At 32.0% G+C, this 19,769-nt stretch overlaps 3 protein-coding genes across 5 annotated transcripts; all 3 read right to left on the reverse strand.

The window, feature by feature from the left end:
* Positions 1–335: 335 nt before the first annotated feature.
* On the reverse strand, positions 336–3,536 carry LOC105785696 (uncharacterized). The gene is made up of 5 exons (XM_012611821.2): positions 3,355–3,536; positions 3,138–3,257; positions 2,960–3,049; positions 1,480–2,100; positions 336–794 (listed from the first exon to the last, which is right to left on the reverse strand). Exons 1-5 carry the CDS (start codon positions 3,499–3,501, stop codon positions 474–476), a joined length of 1,299 nt encoding a protein of 432 aa, XP_012467275.1. The 5' UTR covers positions 3,502–3,536; the 3' UTR covers positions 336–473.
* Positions 3,537–4,247: 711 nt separating this feature from the next.
* On the reverse strand, positions 4,248–13,692 carry LOC105785701 (floricaula/leafy homolog). 2 transcript variants are annotated; one of them, XM_012611836.2, is made up of 3 exons: positions 7,992–13,692; positions 7,284–7,645; positions 4,248–4,850 (listed from the first exon to the last, which is right to left on the reverse strand). In XM_012611836.2, the coding sequence occupies exons 1-3, from the start codon at positions 8,464–8,466 to the stop codon at positions 4,476–4,478; spliced, it is 1,212 nt and encodes a 403-aa protein (XP_012467290.1). In that variant the 5' UTR covers positions 8,467–13,692; the 3' UTR covers positions 4,248–4,475. The 2 variants fall into 2 exon arrangements, with proteins under 2 accessions (XP_012467290.1, XP_012467284.1); XM_012611830.2 differs by having other exon boundaries at positions 7,284–7,654; positions 7,992–13,678.
* An 857-nt stretch (positions 13,693–14,549) lies between these two features.
* LOC105785717 (uncharacterized) lies at positions 14,550–19,174 on the reverse strand. Of its 2 annotated transcripts, none has more exons than XM_012611842.2 (6): positions 18,981–19,174; positions 18,526–18,784; positions 18,414–18,450; positions 16,846–16,951; positions 15,700–15,810; positions 14,550–14,780 (listed from the first exon to the last, which is right to left on the reverse strand). In XM_012611842.2, the coding sequence occupies exons 1-6, from the start codon at positions 19,092–19,094 to the stop codon at positions 14,664–14,666; spliced, it is 744 nt and encodes a 247-aa protein (XP_012467296.2). In that variant the 5' UTR covers positions 19,095–19,174; the 3' UTR covers positions 14,550–14,663. The 2 variants fall into 2 exon arrangements, with proteins under 2 accessions (XP_012467296.2, XP_012467315.2); XM_012611861.2 differs by having other exon boundaries at positions 18,526–18,872; positions 18,981–19,129.
* Between the last annotated feature and the right edge of the window lie 595 nt (positions 19,175–19,769).

Consider the following 19,769-nt stretch of genomic DNA (forward strand, 5'->3'; position numbering starts at 1 on the left):
GACTAGAGACAACACAAACTCTAAATATGAACAATAAAAAATCATAAACGATAAAAAAAAAATACACTTCACCCAAACTAACCCTCTCACCTTATGACCAAATTTAGCTGTCCAACTAATCATACACTCTAGATCTCAAATTAAGCCATGACAGTGGGACAGGTTTTAAGAATTGATAGATCTGAAATATTGCTGAATCTAGTTGGTTCATTCGGGTATCACTCCAACTTGTCATTTAAACCCGATGCGAATGTACGAAATAATATGACAGATATAATACGAATGGTCTTGAAATAATATTTTATGCACATTAAAACATGAAAATTAACAGCATGTTTCATCAAATGCTTGGTTTAAAAGTTTCCTAATCTTTCTCAAAAGCGTTCACACACAACACTAGGATAATAAAACCGGGGTCCATTCGATCATTTAAATTCGAAATAGTGAAAAATCATCAAACCACTTACAAGACATCAAGGATTGAAGGGGTAGGGGTTGATGCGCTTGCGTGAAACCACTTGCTGCACTGCCGATGAAGGTGATAAACCCAAGGGGATCCGAGCGTCGACGCATGGGGTTTCTGGACCCAGAGCTTGCACATTATTCTGAATCACTGGCCTGTGATGTAATGAAGACCTTGCTCTTGTAGATTGATGGTGCTTCTTTTTTCTCTCATAGTCGACAAGTTCTTTAAGCCCCATTGGACTCCCAGGTGTTCGAAATTTCCTCATCTTCCTCTCTAGTTCCCATACTAGATTGTGATCGTTTGCATTAGCTTCCTCCACGCCTAAGAACTTTATACAAATAAAACAGTAAGAAAAGAGATCATATCAATCTATTACTATACCGAGAACATTTGCCTTTGTTTCTACCTTACTAGTGGACCAAGTGATACCCTGACATATTCAAAAGAACATGAGGAGAAAGTGAAAACAATGACTTCAATTGCCTTCTAATCATTAAATCTGACGGAAAAAAGTACCATGGAATCCCCAAGTCAGATTACATTTTGTCCATTTTACTAAAAAAATAAACAAATTAATCCCTGTACGTTAAATCAAAGAACAAATTTGTCCTTTATTAAAAATTCCATCATTTTTATTGTTAGAAGCTAGTTCCTATACATTAACATAAGGTACACATGGCACCCATGTATAACTGTCTGTTTATTTCATCAACCATACTAGTTTTTAACAAAAGAAGTGGATGAAAATTTTAATACAAAAGATTACTTTGCTCTTAGTTCTAACATATAGGAATTAATTTATCCATTTTTTAAGTACAGGGATCAAAATGCAATCTGACTTCTAATACAGTGGTCTCCATGATGCTTTTACCTAAATCTGACTAATTTACTCAAACCAAGTTATTAGGGGCAGCAATTATGAGTGGCAGCCCTTAAGCCGTACCCATGCATCTCTCTAGTCTGGAAAGCAATGAACCACAATTACAAAGCACAAAAAGGCAGGAAAGTTAAACCTTGCTTGAGGCAAGTTGTTCAATATGCTGGTTTTGTATTGCAGCAATGAACTCATGGTATTGCTTCATTTTCCTAACTTTTTCTTCGGTCTCCTTTAACTTGCACAATGCCTTGATCCTCCCCTCCTCTGCTACTCTGACCTTCTTCCTTGCTTCCTCTAACTCAATCCTACCATTTCTCATACATCTTTCCATCTCATCCACAGTGTCCAGCAAACGTGCACATGTTCCAATCTTCAAATCAGCTCTCAGGCCTTTGACATACTCTACCATTGGGTTACACATTCGTTCAGCTAAGTCTTGCATTAGTCCCTGCACGTTATCCTCAACTGAGCTAAGTACTGCATCTGTTTTATAAAATATGAGTTGAAGAAGCTTCTGCGTGATTAGAAAGATGTCATGGTTTTGACTATGAAAAGCAGATATATAATAAACTGCTTTGCGGAAAAGGTTTTGAAGGGAGCCCCGTTGAGTGGCAAGGCTTTGAAGAATGTCATCCTGGTGAGAATTGACTCGGTTTTCCACTTGTCTAAGCAGGTGGACAAGCTGCAGTAACTGTGTTTCTTGCTTCTCATAAAATTCTTTGCCTGCTATTATTGCCTTAGCAGCACAGTTTTCTTCCTGCAAGGATAAAAAACTGGGTTATTGAATGTGTAATATAAAGGTGTATAATACTCAACTTGTAATTTTTTTCTACTATTGTTAATATCATCACTGACATCATTAAAAAATCCAATAGTAGGCTAATATAGAATTTATTAAAAAGAAAAACAAGCCAAATCATGAGGCTAACCTGAAATTGTTCTTGAATGACAAAATAGTGAAAAACAACTATTTTAATTACTATACTTTCACCGATATAAAAAATCAAGTTTCAAGTTTGAGTTCTTTAAAAAATTAAAAATTCCACATCATTCAACCAATGAAATCTTTCTAAAGATCTTAGTGATCTAAAATATAATATGAATAACAACATGCGAATCTAATTATGTCAAATTAAATACGAGAATTAAATTCCCAAAAGTGAGTATAATACATGGATGAAAAACACAATTTGACCCAAGAGAAATGACATCAAATATTCTCTTTGGCTATACAACACCATGGCAGTAGCTCCTATCCAAATCAATTTCAAAGTAGGAGTAAGATAATCTTCATCGGATTATATACATTGATAACATTTGAATGTAGTCTACGATGGTAGTTATGTATTAAAACCTCACCATAAAACCCAATATTCTTGGCTAAGCTTTTCACGTGAATTTAGATCCTTATTCCTAACTTTTCTAATGTAAAATTTTAGCTAATGAATTATTAGAGGTGAGAGGAGTTTAAGGTACAAAAAATGGATGCCAGGAGATACTTGACTATACTTTCCCTAACTGATTTGATAATAAGCTAAAAACAAGATTAGAGATTTTGAACTTGATAAATGTACTTAAAATGTTCTTGCAGAATGAAAATTTATGTATTAAACTACCTTTCTGTAAATCTGATCGTTCCATTCTCCTCCAGCTGCAGTTGGTGATTCAGGTGTGAGACTCAGACCATTCCTATGGAATTCCTGGCCCTGCCATGAAACCAAAATTAAAATTTAATACCTAATCTTAGAATTGTTATTTGTTTACTGATTTAGTTTTTCAAAATTTCTAGATTACAGGAGAGAAATCAGCATCGACGATGATCGCGGTGAACCGTCCTTCTTCAGCCATTTCCTCTGTTTTCAAACCAACCAACTTCATCAAAGGAATCGCCAAGGAAGAGAAGACATCCTCTGCCTGGAAAAAAAAAATCAACGGCGATTCATCGTTTTAATTTCTTCAAAAAAACACGAAATCAAACGAGAGGAAAATCACGAAAATCAGAAGCAAATACTTCGGCCAAACCGATTTTGATCTGCGATTTGAGTTGGTGATAAGCAATCTTCACTTCCTCCTGCCGCGAAGCTAGTCTCGAAAGCTTTGCGCCGATCGAAGAAGTTGATTCAGATGCCGAATCCTGCAATCTCCGTCGATTCTCCATGTTTTGGCGGGAAAATTATCCAAACGGTATTTCAAAACCTTTTGATCTTAACAGTAACAGTTCTACGGGTTTAAAAATTTTGGATACCGACGAGTTTTATATTAAGAATTCTCCAATAATAACAAAAGATAAATAAAAGACCAAAAAAACCCTTCAATTTAACAAAAAAAAAAAATTCAGTAATTACCGAGTCGAGATTGTATTTGAACCACTCAAGTTATCGAGGGAGTTGGATTGATGCATTTTAATATCTAATTCAAGCATCTTAGAAACCTAATCAAGTTTTCACTATATCTATTACTATATTATGAAAGTTGTGGGTTTAGTTTATCTACTTTTATTTGATCAATTTTAGTCTTTATATTATTCGACTTGATTAATTTTAGTTATCATAATTTTTGAATTTTGAAAATTTAATCCTAATCCAAATAATTACAGTTAAATATATATTTTTAATTTCAATTACTAGTCTTATATTACAAGTATATTTGTATATTTAGTTTATATTATCAAATTAGATCATTCTAAGTCCCTATACTTTTTAATTTTGAAATTTCAATCTTATCACAAACACAAGTCATTCCATTAATTAGATTTTTAGCTAGTATTATGTGAAAATAACAAACTAACATATCATTAGAATGTAACTTAATAAATTTAATAATTATATTTGGTGAATATTGCAATTTAAAAATTCGAAAAGTATAAAGATTAAATTCACAACTTCCGTAAAGTACAAGGACTGATAGAAAAATTTAACCAATCGATTATTATACAGCGAGAGACTTGAAAACAAAGGCACACAATTTCTTGCTTAAATTAAGATCAGTTCGAAATAATGTACAGTATACATTATACAATCTGATAAACCTAAAATCTAGAGACGCTAAACTAAACTAAACTACATTAATTCTCAAAGTTTCTAATTCAGTTCCAACTTAAACCATACATATATTCTAAATTCCTCAAGCTTTTTAGAACCCCATATGATCATGTCCACCAGAAACCGAACTCGAACCAGCGGCAACGGCGGCAGCACCATTACGTTCAGCATGACAAAGCTGTCGAAGCTTAGTCGGGACGTACCAAATAGCGAGTCGAGGATGGGCGTTGAAGATGGCATCGATGTCCCAACCTTGGCGAGCCGCAATCGAAACTAGTGGTTTGTAGCAGGCTTGTCTCCATGCCCCGACGTTCTCGCCTCGCTCCTTGAAAGCTCTCCGCAGCGCATTCGACGCTTCCTCATCGAGGCAATGTAGGGCGTAGCAATGCACGTAGTGTCGCATTTTAGGCTTGTTGATGTAGCTTGCCCCCGCTTTCTTAGCGTACCTAAATACTTGATTTGTCACCTACAAAAAAATCAATTAAAAACCAATAAAATCAAACTTCATATCAACTTTGATTTTGTTTTTTTAGAGTTAAATGCACTAGACATTATCAAACTATGATATTTTCTTTATAAATTGATCCTAAACTTCAACATATTCTAAGTACATTCTAAAACTATCGATCCTATATTGATCAAGTCATTATATTATTAAAACCACTAATTTAATCGTTAAAAACACATCAAATCTTATATAATATAATTTAAAATGAATTTTTAAAAGAATTGTAAAACATTATTGCATAACCTTTAAAAGTTAAAACTAAAAATAAAGTAAATTCGGAAAAGAGAGTGAACAATAAAAGCTTTTGTAAAAGTTTTGAAAACTTCAAAATTAAAATTTTTACAATATTCATTTCTATTTAAATTTTACATTTTAAATTATGCAATATAAGATTTGACGTCTCATTTGATGGTTAAATTAATGATTTTAGTAATAGAAGTGTCTTATTGATTTAACCTTGATAACTTAAGAATATAATTAAAATATTTCAATGTTTAGAGACTAATTTAAAACGAGGGTTATAGCTTGAGAATGTACTATGAAATTAAATTTTTTAGCAAAAAAAGTGAGATTTAAAATTAATAGGGTGTATAAATAGAGGAGACCAATTCGGTTTAGTCACCTTCAATTTGGGTGGTTTTTTTCAGTTATAGATCTAATTTGGTTTGTTATTTTAGCCGGTTTCAAATTGATAATCGATCAAAATGATATTTTGATCAGTTTGTTTTATAGAGGAGAATGCGAGTTCGAACATACTATATTCCTATTTAAGGTCGAAGAGAGATTAATTATATAAAAGAATTCATTATCATATAATAGAACTAATAAAACAGTTGATTGGCATTAAGTTAAAATTTGTTTTTTAATAAAACAGTAAAAGGTTGAGAAAACGACAAAACGTGGTTACGTAAGAAAAAAAGGAGAGTAGATGTCACATGGGGGGCATGCCAGCTCAATAAGGGTAAAAAAGACAGGAAATGATTTCAGACAAAGTACAGTTAGGGACCCCCCCACCTGCAAATATTTTCTTTCGAACCCATATTTCCCAGAGCCTACTCCTGCCCGTACCAGATCTGTCATATTTTCATTGTAACAGCTGGCTTTCAATCCCCCTTGCTTTATTGGGAACCTCTATCCCTATTTTCTTTGCTTTTAGATGGGACAAATTTTGCTTATATTTTTAAATTGGCTAAATAACTATTCAAGTCCTTCAACTAAATGTAGTTTTGTTCAATGAACTCCCTTAACCCTTATTTCAATCTAATTGTTTTTGTTCCTTTAAACATGTTGTTAATCCTTGTACCTATATAGAATTCTAGTTTAACCATCATCTTTGTTGGTAATTTCTGTTTAAAATTTGTGAACTTATCATGTTCATATTTTGTCAACCTAATCAAAATTTCAAGCTAACAAAGTTTGACAAAAATTAGATTTTAATACTTGTACTGAAAATTTTAAATATGAAAACTTTTAAATTTTTAATTAAAGGGACTAAATTTATTTAGTAGGTTATTTAGATAAAATTTAAAGACTAATTAACAACACATTTTAACTTTTTTAATAGTTTGTTTAGATATAAATTTAAAGGCAAATTGAAAACTAAAACTTCATTTGAGTTTAAATTAATTAAAGTTGAAGAATTTTAAAATTTTTTTACAGAAAAAGATCCTAATTATGCTTTAATCTTTAAAGTTAGAATATTTTATTGATACTAAATTATGATACATTCATGATGTGTGTGAAAAAATTATATAAAAATATATTTTTAAATTTATGTAAAAATCAAAAGAAGCATTAGTTAAAATGACAAAGTTAAAAGTTTTAAATATTGACAAAAATTCTCATTATAGTAGTACCGATTTGTAAAAAGAAAAACATAAATTTTAATAAATTTTCAATTAAATTGAAATTCAATTAATTAATGATATCAATTTAACCAAATTTCTAATTATGTTAAAAGCATCCATGTTGAACTTGATAAAATATATACATAACTTAGCAAATAAAACTAACAAAAAATAATAGATTTTATATTTGATGCAATTAAGATGTATAAGTTTATACACATGATGACACATAATGAAAATAAGTTAATTAATTTTAAGATTTTAAATAATGAATGGAACATAAAATATTGATCCAAAACAACAAAGGTGAAACCTAATAGTTAATATTTTACTTATATATAAAAATTCATATTATTATATGAAAATGTATATAACTAATAATATAACATATAATACAAACAACTAATTAAATAGGGTTAATATGAAAATAATTTCGATTAAGAATTTTTTAAAATTAAAATTTTTAATTAATTTCATATTGGTTTTAAGGTTCATATCAACTTAAAAACATTAAAAAAACATTAAAAAAAGGTTGATATGTTACCTTAGTGGGGCATTTTTCGCCACGGTCCTTAGCTATGTTTTGGACTTGAATCAAGAAATCCCGACACTGCTCGTAGAGATGGAAGAGGTAATCAAGGCCGTTCTTTTTGCCACGTGCTACCTCGCCGGGCTCCGTTACGATGAAAGGGTGCTCCCGCTGCCGCTCGTAGCCACCGCCACCACCATCACCGTTTTCATCATCATCATCACCACCCTCGAATTCATCCCCGTTGTCAACTTCAACCACCTTTTTCTGCCCTTTCCTCCGCCGCTGCTGCTTCCTCCTTCCTCCACCTATTACCATCTCCCACGTTCCCCCTCCGCCGCTCCCCGCCGCCTCTTTCTCTTGCTGCACTGGCTCCTCTGATAACCCTGTCAACCACTCTTTTCAACGCCCCCCAACAAATACAGCAAAACTAACTATATACATACATATAATATTATTGCACCTAGGGATGGCAACGGTGCTCTTATATATATATATTGACGATGAGCTTATTGCATGGAAAATGAGATTGTTTCAAAGCTTTCATACAAAACATTTACGTGTAATAGTCTCTGTAATAAAAATGAACATCAAATACGTATATTACCAAAGAAAGAAAAACAGCAAAATGAAACTGTCAAAGGGAAGTCTTGTCTAGATTCTTTTAATTACGTAATCAAAGGGGTTTCTTATATATATATATATATAAAATAACGAACGAACCTTCTTGTGAGAGAGCATCGAGAGCGTTGGCGGCGGTGGTAGTGGTGGTGGTGTCACCTAAAACCAAGTGTCGCCGCCGTGAATCCTCTTCTTCAAGCCGTCTCCTTTCAGCTCTAACAGCGGCTTTAATACCGTACCTTTCACCGACGAGGAGTTCCCACCTGAATATCTGTGATACACTATTCATCATCTCGTCTAACTCTTCTTCTTTCATGCCTAAAAGGGTGTTTACAGTGAACCCTAACTCAGCTATCTTCGCCGCAGTATAGTACCTGATTCCATAAGCTTGAAATAACTCTTCAATACCCCCAAGTTCCCTCGGCCTCCCCATGAAAGCAGCAGCAGCAGCCACAGCCACCGCCTGCGGCTGAGGTACGGCGGCAACTGCTTCCACCAAACGAGCCGGCGTTGGCGCCATCAGTCCCCTTGGATCCCACTTGAAGAAGCTCCCACTAGCAAAAGTCTCAGGGTCCATTTTTGAAGTGAAAACAAGAAAATAGAGAAGAAAAAAAATATTCTTATCCCTTTATGTTTGGTTGGCAAGAGGAAGCTGCCGGTTGATATAAAGACAGCAACTATGGAATTCCCAAAATACCCTTGCATGAATTGGTTTCTTTGTGTTGTTACAAGGGAACCGAACTTGACAGTTGGAACCTAACCAGTAACCAGTGAGAGAGACAGCAGTTAATGTTTCCTTTGCATGAGGTTTTCCTTATTCAATTTATATATAGGGAACGAATAGGAAATCGACACGTCAATATAGGTAAATGATTAGACTTTTTTTTAACGTACCCTGATATCAGGATACGGCCAGATTTTGGTGTTTTAGATGAGGACCCTTTTTTTTATTACTATTGTAATGTTTTGAACCATTTGATTGGTTATTATAGAGATCCGTAGGGCAATTTTGAAGCATCTGTGAGTGCCAGATTATGTTTCCTTTGACTTTGACTTTTTCTTTCCTTTTGTTAGGGTGTTGAGCATGAGTTTTCGGTTTTAATTCCTTGGAGTTGCCCCCATGGTCTGATTTTCATTTGAACCATCATTCTTTTGCTGTTTGAATGTACCCAAATTGCCCCACAAATTTTAGGAAAAATACTGTTCACCATTGTTTTTCTTTTTGAACAGTCAATATTCTTCCTTTCTTCAATCCTTTTCCTAGCTTCCTTGATATCTTGCCTGTATGTATCTTTTCTTTCTTTCTCGAGTTCATAATTAATGACCTCAATATTTTACATGTGAATTGAATTCTTTAAATTAACAACTAAGCTTATACGAAGTGTTAAAAGTAGATAATGATGATGGTTCGTATTGTAAATAGTGTGAAGAGCTATTAAAAATAGTGGAGGTTCACACCTTAGGGGTATAAAGGGCCACCAAGGATGGTCTGTTTATTTGAGTTGAGAGAATGTTTGAGAAGAATGTAAGCTATTTTTTATCTTATGTTTTTTTTTGGTGTTGAAAGGAAGTATTTATTGAGGGAGGTTGGCTTGGTGTGGCTCCCGACCATTAAATGTTATATTCTACAGATACAGGTGGTAGAGCGGTGAATTGTTAACTAAGAGCATTGTAGAGACGATGAGAGGGGACTATGTAAGATGGTCGATTGGAGAGTTGGCAAGTTCGTGGTGGTGATGGATTGACAAGTGTTGACAAAAATTCTTCCCCATATATATTTTAGGGAATGTGTTAAGGTGCCTCATATAATATGGTGTTCAGGCAAAGTCACAAAGTTGAGCTTTGTCGAGTTTTACCTTTAAGTGTTGATGATCACAGAATTAACTAAAATTTTGACTAAGGCAAATGCACCTATCAATTAATAGTATAGTTACGGTGAACAAATATATCGTTCCCACAAGGACAACAAATACTAATAATTATCGTCTTTCTATTATTTAACTAAATAATTCGAATGATTGATTAAAACTAAAATTAACTAATTTTATCAACTAATAAGCGCGAAAAAGAATAAATCACGAAAATAATCGAATAACAACCAAGAAACGAAACAATACCCATGAAAGAATTCACCCAGATTTCATTTATCACTATCTATCTAAATTATGCAATTTCTTTACTTAGTACCTTGATCTGTAAAAATCTCAAAATTATGCTAATATCTCTTTCGAGCATAAGAGCAACTGACTCTAGGTTGATTAATTGGAATTTCTTTCTAATTAAAACCTCTATTGTCACATTAACTCGTGCTATGGATTCCCCTATTATATTTAATTCTAATCTAGTAGATTTATGTCGTCCTATTTCTAGGATTGCATGCAACTTCACTCAATTACGCAAGATTTAATCTTAAACAAGGTCTATTCAACTACCGATTTAAGCATATCAAACATATATCAATACTCTAGAAATATCAAATCAAAAATTACACACACATAATTGAGAATAAGAAACTAAATATTTATTGCATAAAATAAAAATCAAACGAAAAAATCCATCATAGGGTTCATCTCCCCTAGGTATTTAGAAAATTAGTTCATGCTCGAAAATAGAAAAATCTAAGATACAATATAACCAAAAGAAATAAAGAAACTCATGGTAACTTCGTAAGAAATCAACTGGGAATCTTCAATATTAACAGAAATCTACTTTAAAATCGGCTTCAATGGTGTTTTTCGAGTTGTTTTATTGAGTATTCTTTGACGGCTCCCTCTTATCTTCTTATTTTTGTCTTATATACGTCTTAGAATGCTTGAAAAACCTAAAAATCACGATTTTCTGTTGTTCGGTGCATAATCCCATGAAATCGACACAGTCTACCACACGGTCGTGTGGTCTGGTCGAGTGAAATGGTTCAGCCCGTGTGGCTTCTGCAACTTGTTTCGACACTCCGATTTTCATTCATTTTTCACTCATTTTGCTTCTAAGTGCTCTATTAAGTATTAAAATATGAATTTAAAGGATTAGGATCATAAAATTCGTAATTAACATCGGATAATCACCTAAAAACACATTAATAATGAGGTTAAAACATGTTACTTTTAGCACTTATCAAACGTAGACATCGAGTGGTTCAATAAGGGTGATATTGTAAAGGTATAACAAGAATCTATAAAAAAACACGAGGTTCTACTTTTTGTGATAACATGATATAAATAAATTCTTATGGCAATGTTGATAAAGGATTTAGTGATAGAGGTTGGAGACATTTCACATAGAAATGCTAAGAGCCATCAAAAGATATTTTAGGTAACCTAAGAAATGAAAGAAAGGTTCTTTGGCCAATTTGGCAATGTTGGGTGTAAAATGGTGTTTTAAAGAGATCTAGTTAGTGAGGAGAGTTTATATAGATAGATGTGAGTCATTTGGCAGGTATCCTATGGAGGAAACTAATAGTTGAGACTTGGTGGGCTTCTTACATGTGCATTCAAATATGATTGGAGAGTTGATTGCACTATCACTTATTCTAGTTGGCACTGAGGCTGGTGTTGTAACACCCCAATTCTGGTGGATCTAAAGTTCTGGGTGTATAGAAGTAGACAGTCTGCATGACGTGGTGTTATCCGCCCAATACCATTTTGGCATATACGTATAGATAGATAGTAATCGCCACTTGAGTTGGTAAAAATTTGATTTCATGATATTTGCTATATGAAGGAGGCGTTCGTGTTAAGAGATAAAAGTGAAAAATGGGATGAGTATTCGCTAAAGGTATAGTACGCCTAGTTTGTATGGAATACCGTGCTAGTTAAACTTTAAGTAATTAGGTTAGAAATCAATTGTATAGTTCAACCTGATAAGTTTGATGAAGGGAACTTATTTATACTTTTCTCGAAAATTGTAGGCTAATAAGAATGCAAGTTTTGATATGTATGACACTTGTTAAATTCCACTGAGCAAGATGAGTCATATTTATATGTGAGAATATGTTCTGAAAGGGGTTCTTCTTTCTCTTCCCCAAGTGGTATCTACTGAAGCTTTCCTTAAATCTGATGTATCCTACCTCGATGATTTAGAGGCTAAGGTTCTTTTATGATCAATAATTATTTCGCATCAGGGTAAGTATTTCAACTCTGCATGTTAAGTTCTGAATGAGTAAATCTGCATTTGGAAATTGAACAATGAGACTGTAAGTATAAGGTTTTTGTATGGGATTGATAGCGATTGAAATGATAAGCAACTTGCATGTATAAGAGTAGTTATGGTGTTCTTATGTTTTATAAGCAGTGGTTGCTGCGGTTTCATGATAGAAGTTTGAATTTGGAATTCAAGTTGTTGTACGTGGGTGTCAGGTAAGTTCTACACTGACTCCTGCATGTATATTGTTCATATTGTGAGTCATCTATAGAAAATTGATTGAACTATGGATTTGAAGTCATGAAGAGTATAGTATGTGATGATTGGTGCATGAGTATTGAAACATTGAAGTATGGTTGAGTATGTATGTGTGTGAAATGTATGTTATGAGATGTGTGTTATGTTTAAGTGTATGTTACGGAAGTAAAATGTTGAATTTAGATTGTTTCAATGCACGAAGAGTTTGTTAAGAGAGTCTGTGTCTGTTCACAGCGATAGTGTCTAATGGAAACTATCGGGACTAAAAATACGAATTCTGATATGAACTCTGAAGGAAAAGTCCATGGTCATAGCACCCTCTGAAAAAGAACTAAGGAATGATGGTTACCCAATGGGGTTCTTTGCGTGTCCCGAGACGATGATGGGCAAACCTCACGCAAACATAATAGTTAAGAATAGCCTTTGGGGTGAACTCTGAAAAGAATAGACTTTGAACCTTACTTTTTTGCAACTTTGGGCTTAAGTCTGGAGACAAGATGAAATTTCTAGGTTTAAGTCTTGAGATAGACAAGCAAGGTCTTAAGAAATAGGGGTAAAGTCTAGAGACATTTGAAGTCAGTAACTAAGTTTAGATCAAGAGAAGGCAAGTCTCAAGACATGACCTCTGTGTCTTAAGACATGAGTGTATAATTCGTACTTTAGGCTTCTAATTGATTTTTTTAAGGTTTGATTGAGCTTGGTTTTTGTTTGCAATTGTTTGTGGAAGTTTGAAATTGTTTATTGTATGATTATAACACGTGTTTACCTATGATTTGATTGTATGATTGTTTGATTGGGTCACTTTGATGACTAATGTGGCATTCTTTATCTAACCAAACTTTTGGATTGGGTAAAGGGTATTATACAAATGACCCATGGTCATGTTGTAATTTTATAATCTATACAATGCTAATGGAAGGATGCAATTTACTCTTTTAATCAAGCTATGTTTCACTATTGTAAGTGAAGCCATGCCAGTATGTCATGCATATGTCATGTGCTCAACATACCAACTTTCGGCTCACTACCATGAGAGCACGTGTTTTCAATATACTAGAGCACTAGAGCCATTCACACATGACCGTTCACTTACTCAAGATTCATGTAAGTCACACTAAGAATGTTGCAAGTGAATTAATTCATAAACGAATCTAGGATAAATTCAACTTGGGTTCTATCTAATGTATTGCCAATCAAACAATCACATTTATGTCTCTATTTTTTAGAGTCAATCTAGCTTCGACAACCAAAACAAACTATCTCCTCAATTAGATTTATAAATAATACCATAGTCCTTACATGAGTCATTTGCTTAATTTGACCCCATGGACTACAAAAAATGTAGATTTCCTACTAATATAAGTTGTGTTCTCGCATTACAATCCAATCACGTAATTCAACTTAATACTAGTTAAACCTTAGGTAATCACTGAGTCAATATTTACTTATACATTTTTATTTACTTGCAAAAATCATTGAACCACTAGTTCAACTAAATATTAGTTGATATCAATATAGTAAAACCATCTAGTTGCTAACCTTGTAATGCAACTTAATATTAATATTGTGGAAAAGACCAATCCATTCTAGCTAATAAAAACTCAAAATCTCAATGAATAAAATGACACCAACAAAACTTCTTACTGCATTTGTCAAGTATTCATCAGATCACTTTATAACGTACTTTAGACCTAACGGAGGAAAAGGACATTTTTTTTATATTAACAAAGAGCTTAAGCCTTAAGCCCAAGAAAACTAGTAACATAAATGACACAATTCTTACAATTACTCATATGGCATTGAGCAACTAGACAATATGTAATTGTCAGAACCGAATGGCGACACCTAATGAAAAAAAAAAAGAGCAAACAAAGAAATTTGAGGCAATTTTATTATATTAATGACATATGCTTTAACCAACCACACGTGAGTCCTAGATTACTCTCTAAAAGAAGTTAAAAGGATAAAGAGAGGGGGAGGTTCATAAAAAAAAGGTATGAATTTAAATTATAACTTTGTATTAACTTAAACATAAGTAGATAATTGGCAAAATATTTTAATCATAAAATTTATATAAATTTATCAATTATGAACGAATTCATCATAGATTGTAATCATAAATTTAGATTTAATTATTTTCTCTTCTTTTGCTAGATTCCTCGATTTTATTTTCAATTAGTATCACGAAATAAATAAAAATATAGATTTTGTCTATAATATTCCAACTAACAAGTGTTAGATGTAATAATAAGGTACGGAATGATATAGATTTAAATTTCAAAGATAACATTATTAAAAAAAACAGCTACAAATCTTAAACATAAACTATAAAAAAACGACATTCAATATTCCCTTAAAGCTTCTTTAACAAACAGCTTTTTAGCTGTCTTGACTGGGAATCAATGGTAATGTGCCACCATACATTTCTGGCAGTTGGCTCTCGTCTATTTCTTCAAGCAATGTTGATTTCAGGCTTTTGTTCTCAACGAATACTATCTGTATATTCCACACCAAATTTTTTCTATATCAATCTATACCATACAAGATGATTTTTAGTAAGCTAAATTTTTGTTAACGGCAAAGCCATCAAATTTTTTAGGGGTAGAATTAAGTTATATATTTTTACGATAATAAAAATATTATTTTATTATTTTATTAATTTAAATCTTTATAATTTTTAAATTATTAAATCAAATTTTTATCATTTTTGGGAATCAAATTGTAATTTTACTATTACTAATTTAAAATCTTAAAAATCTTAAATGAGCTAAAAGAAAAATTTCTCGTTGTAAGAGGGTCAGAGTCCTTGCCAGCCACCTGACTCCACCATTGATTCGACACATATTTGAATATAGGTATAAAAATAAATTTTTTTTATAATAAGAAAAAAATAGTAAGTATACTAGACCAAACATATATAGTGATGACAATAAATCGTACGTATAGGAACAAAGCTAGAAATTTTTAGGGGGAACGATATTAAATTATATAGTTTTATGAGGGTTAAAATGTAATTTTATTATTGTATTGACTTTTATATATATGTGTGTGTGGGGTTTTAGAAGGACTAAATTGAAATGTTAACCTTTTGGGAGGCACACTATAATTTGACCATACATTAGCTTAGGATTTTATGAATTTTGAGAGATCTAAAGCAACAAATTTTCATTTTAGGAGAAGTCATGACTCTTGCTTGGCCCTATGCCCTAGGTGGGTATGTATAGATATTCATTTTACTCTATATGTTGTAGACTCGAATATTTAAGATTTTTATAAATTCGGATTTAGATAGCTAAATTCGTTATCTCTTTACATTTTACTTTCTACAAGTTTTTCTTTAAAAAATATTTTTTGGCTTATAAAATTCGGATATTTAGGAAGGACACATATTTAATTCAGATTTAGATAATATTACCTTCTTCCTGGTTTTGACGTCGATGAAAGGGTGAACAATTTTCCAGGCCGCCATGAAAACGTAGGGTGCATGCACTATGAACATCTTTCCTAATCTTTCCGGGTAGTAATCCTGCCCATTTTCATTAAAAAAAAATATTACTCTTTGGCTAATAAATTATTTGGCTTTATTTTTGTTAAAGGATTTCCAACCTTTATTTATATACTATTTTTATAAGTTATTGATTCAGATGGTATCACGTATGAACGGAATATTAATTTATTTAGGAAAAATTTAAGGGTAAACTAAAAGAATAGTCTTTTTTTATTTGTCTCAAATTACATTTTAGTCACTTATGTTTGAAATGTTACGTTTTAGTCACTTATGTTATCGTTTTGTTACGAAGTGGTCACTCTACTGTTAAACTCCGTTACCTCCCCAACGACAATCCTACATGGCAGTTCAAATGGGTTTTAAATGCCAACTTGCATGTTTAGTTGCTGGGATAAAAATAGATTTTTAATTAAATAAATTTAATTTGAACTGTCACATAGGACCGCCGTTAGGGAGGTAACGGAGCTTAACGGTAGAGTGACCACTTCGTAACAAAACAATAACGTAAGTGACTAAAACATAACATTTCAAACATAAGTGACAAAAATGACATCTGAGGCGAATAAAAGTGACTATTTTCATAGTTTACCCGATTTAAATATCATTCTTTTTTAGAAGGTTAAACTATGATATAAGTCCCTGTACTCTTTATAAATTTAAATTTTAGTTTTTGTACTTTTATTTCTAGTAATTTAGTCCATTTACTTTTCAAATTTCAAAATCTAAATCTAATTGTTAATACAATTATTTTTAAAAAATTATTGAAGTGATATTTTAAAATTAGGACTAAATTCCTAAAAATATTAAAATCTCTTTAAAACATAAAATGTTTTTAACCTTGGATTGGCTCAGCTTATACTTAAATATACTATATAAAATATTCAAGACTTAATTTATTTCAAAATGGGGTCCATTATTATATAAAATCATTTTAATATAGTGTATTTTGCAAGCAAAAAAAAAAAAAAACCGAACAGATTCAAATGAATTATAAGTTAAAAATGATCTAAATGAGAAATAAAATCTAAACTAATATATGATTAAGAGTTAAACCTGCAGGAGAGATAGAGCAGCAAGGTATGCCCGGATGTCGCAATTTGCATATCCCCAACCTTCAAGATCTCCGATCACAATAAATTTATCTTGTCCTGGAGGCATCCTGTCACCCCAATCAGACTATCAATCGCTATTATTACAGTCATCTTTTATAATAATTAAATTTGACAGATGATTGATTGTATATATATATATAACACTATAAGTTTACAAACTGTTCTTGTACACACATTAGATCTGCACCATCCAAGCTCGAAGGTAAACCAAAATTTAGAAGGATTTAAAGAAATATATTAGATCTGAAAAATGAATTTGGGTAAAATATTAACTCCATTTAAAATATGAGCTGGACTTGGGCTCAATTAATTTTCTAAATTTGTAATATATTATCTTATGTTATTTTTACATCTTATATAATTTGTAATACACATTTTAAATCTATAGCAATATGTAATACTATAATGTAAAATTTTAAAATGTTAAGATACCTTTATATAACATTTAAATAAAAATAAATAAAATTAGTAAATATAAAATTAAAAATAATATAAATATTTTAAAAAATTTAAAAATAATATGGGCAGACCTAAAATGAGTTTAGGTTAGCCATTTACAAATATATAGACGTGAGTAAAATTTTAAACTCATATTTTGAATCAAACCGGACTAGACCTGATATTGACACACTTTATGCCTGCCTATATTATTAACAAGCATAAAGTGTGTTAATATCAATGTTGTTTGAATCGGACTAGACCTGATCATGAGCCAGGTCTGATTAGATTTGGGTTGGCCCGATGCAAAAATTCTAGGTTCGGGCAAAAAATAGGCCTAAAATTCTACCCAAGCCCGAACCAGATTAAGAATGCTAAACTCGAACCCAACTTAGCCCGCCTGTATTAAGTTTTTATATTATTTTTATATAAAAACAAATTTAAAAAAAAATACTACATAAAATACACTAAAAACATTAAAATAAATATTTCTCAACAAATTGAAAATACATTAAAAAGAGTCTTTATACTTAAATAACACTAAGTGGTCGCAATTTAGCAAGCAAATGTCTCAAAATAGTAGCAAGATCGACAATAAAACAAGAGTTATACAATATCCAAACAATAACAACAAAATAGTAACAATATAATTACGAAATGATAGCCGAACAGCAGTAGAAAATAAAGTTTAGGCAAATTTGGGCCAGAGTCAAGTAAAAAAATTCTACCCAAGGCCCAACCATTTTGAAAAACAAGTCTTATTTTATTAGCCATAATCAGGTCCTAACTGGACTGACCAATTGAACTGAGAACTAACTATAGTATTAGTCAGGAGGGACTTTGAACCGATTGACTTGAAAACCTACATGGACCAGTTAAACAAGACAATTGAACCGAATTTTTTTAATTATTATTATATTTTTTGAATTTTTAATAATTTAATCTGTCCGATGACACCAACAAACTGATGATATACTCGATTTCACTATCAATCTGATTTAAAAATCGTCCGCTAATATTGTGCTTAAGCCTTATTCCACCAATGTGAGGGAGTGCGAATAAAAATATTACCTGGCCAATATTTTGTCGAAAATGTAGACTATAAAACCTGTAAATTAACCAAAAAGCATATTAATATCAAGATTATCACAGCCAGAGAGACTAAAAAGAGAAAAAGGGGTACGCTTGAATTCGTCGAGGCCGCCATTATGCTGGAAATGTCTTGCAGCAAGAAGAACAGAAATAGGTCGTCCTTTCTTGTCGGAACCTTGCAAAAACATCTTGTTCTGTTGGATTTCATGTGTGAGTTCTGATGGAGAAATGAAACCATTAGGAACAAAGCTTCGTCTCCATTTCAGGTACTTGAGGAACATGCTCGATGCTTTCTCCACATCTAATTCACGAGCTCTTAGAAATCTTCGTATTGTCATATCATCTACTTCCTACAAGAAGCGAAAGTTCAACTTGTCGGACTTCTGGTTCAATTTTCCAATCATAATTTTGACATAACAGAAGAAATCATGATTTTGCCTGAGAATAAAAACAGGCATTGTCGATATTAAGATCCAAATACGTCACTTTTTGAACCAACTAGATTAAATCCGACTGTATAAATGAAAAACAACCAAAAAAACATACCTTGGAAGAAGGATCTTGTGTTTCAACCAAGCTTCTCATAAGACTTATTTTGGTGATCTCTTCTTCTTCCTTCGATTTAGCGGAACACTCCATGTTATTTGAACTCATCATCATGCTTGTCTACTTCCTTATGTTGTCTGTGAAAAACCATTTAACTTTCACAACTGAAAAATATAGGGCTGTATTTTTCAAACCCCATATATCAAGTTTTTCAAGCAAAATTTATGATTCATTTTTGTTGTTATTATTAGGTTCAATTTTACTATTAGTCCTTATACTTTTATTTGATTAATTTTAGTCATTGTACTTTTTGCATTAGTAAATTTTAGTCCCTGTATTTTTCAAATATAAAATTTTAGTCCTGACCCAAACAATAGCAGTTAAATTCATTCACTAGTACTCCTATACTTTCCAAATTTTAAAATTTCAATCTTAATGCAAATGACAGTTGGTAACCTATTAACTGGATTTTCAGTAAGTAATATGTAGAAATAATAAGTTGACTTGATATTACACATATGATAATATGTTTGACACATCGATTTTAGAAATAATAGAACTTAATGAATTTAACAATTATTATATGGTGAGGATTGAAATTTTAAAATTTTAAAAGTACAACAACTAAAACGACCAAATAAAAATACAGAGATTGAATCCACAACTTTTACTAAATACAAGGACTAATAGCAGAATTTTACCTTATTATTATTGTTTAAATTTCATTATTGGTGATGTTATGGTTGGCGGCACGTGTGGCTTTTTGATTGCTCCCAACCTTAGTTCAAC

The sequence above is a fragment of the Gossypium raimondii genome, chromosome 7 (assembly GCF_025698545.1).
Source record: "Gossypium raimondii isolate GPD5lz chromosome 7, ASM2569854v1, whole genome shotgun sequence".
Classification (NCBI taxonomy): domain Eukaryota; kingdom Viridiplantae; phylum Streptophyta; class Magnoliopsida; order Malvales; family Malvaceae; genus Gossypium; species Gossypium raimondii.

Excerpts from the sequence above, each read along its gene's own strand:
- LOC105785696 (XM_012611821.2), bottom strand. The coding sequence starts at position 3,501 with ATGGAGAATCGACGGAGATTGCAGGATTCGGCATCTGAATCAACTTCT. Across the intron at positions 3,050-3,137 it reads TCGATGCTGATTTCTCTCCT|GGCCAGGAATTCCATAGGAA; the intron begins GTAATCTAGAAA and ends GTTTCATGGCAG. Across the intron at positions 795-1,479 it reads AACAACTTGCCTCAAGCAAG|TTCTTAGGCGTGGAGGAAGC; the intron begins GTTTAACTTTCC and ends ATTTGTATAAAG.
- LOC105785701 (XM_012611830.2), bottom strand. The coding sequence starts at position 8,466 with ATGGACCCTGAGACTTTTGCTAGTGGGAGCTTCTTCAAGTGGGATCCA. Across the intron at positions 7,655-7,991 it reads CGATGCTCTCTCACAAGAAG|GGTTATCAGAGGAGCCAGTG; the intron begins GTTCGTTCGTTA and ends AGTGGTTGACAG. Across the intron at positions 4,851-7,283 it reads GCGAAAAATGCCCCACTAAG|GTGACAAATCAAGTATTTAG; the intron begins GTAACATATCAA and ends ATTTTTTTGTAG.
- LOC105785717 (XM_012611842.2), bottom strand. The coding sequence starts at position 19,094 with ATGATGATGAGTTCAAATAACATGGAGTGTTCCGCTAAATCGAAGGAA. Across the intron at positions 18,451-18,525 it reads CGGCCTCGACGAATTCAAGC|GTTTTATAGTCTACATTTTC; the intron begins GTACCCCTTTTT and ends GTTAATTTACAG. Across the intron at positions 14,781-15,699 it reads ACGTCAAAACCAGGAAGAAG|ATAGTATTCGTTGAGAACAA; the intron begins GTAATATTATCT and ends TGGAATATACAG.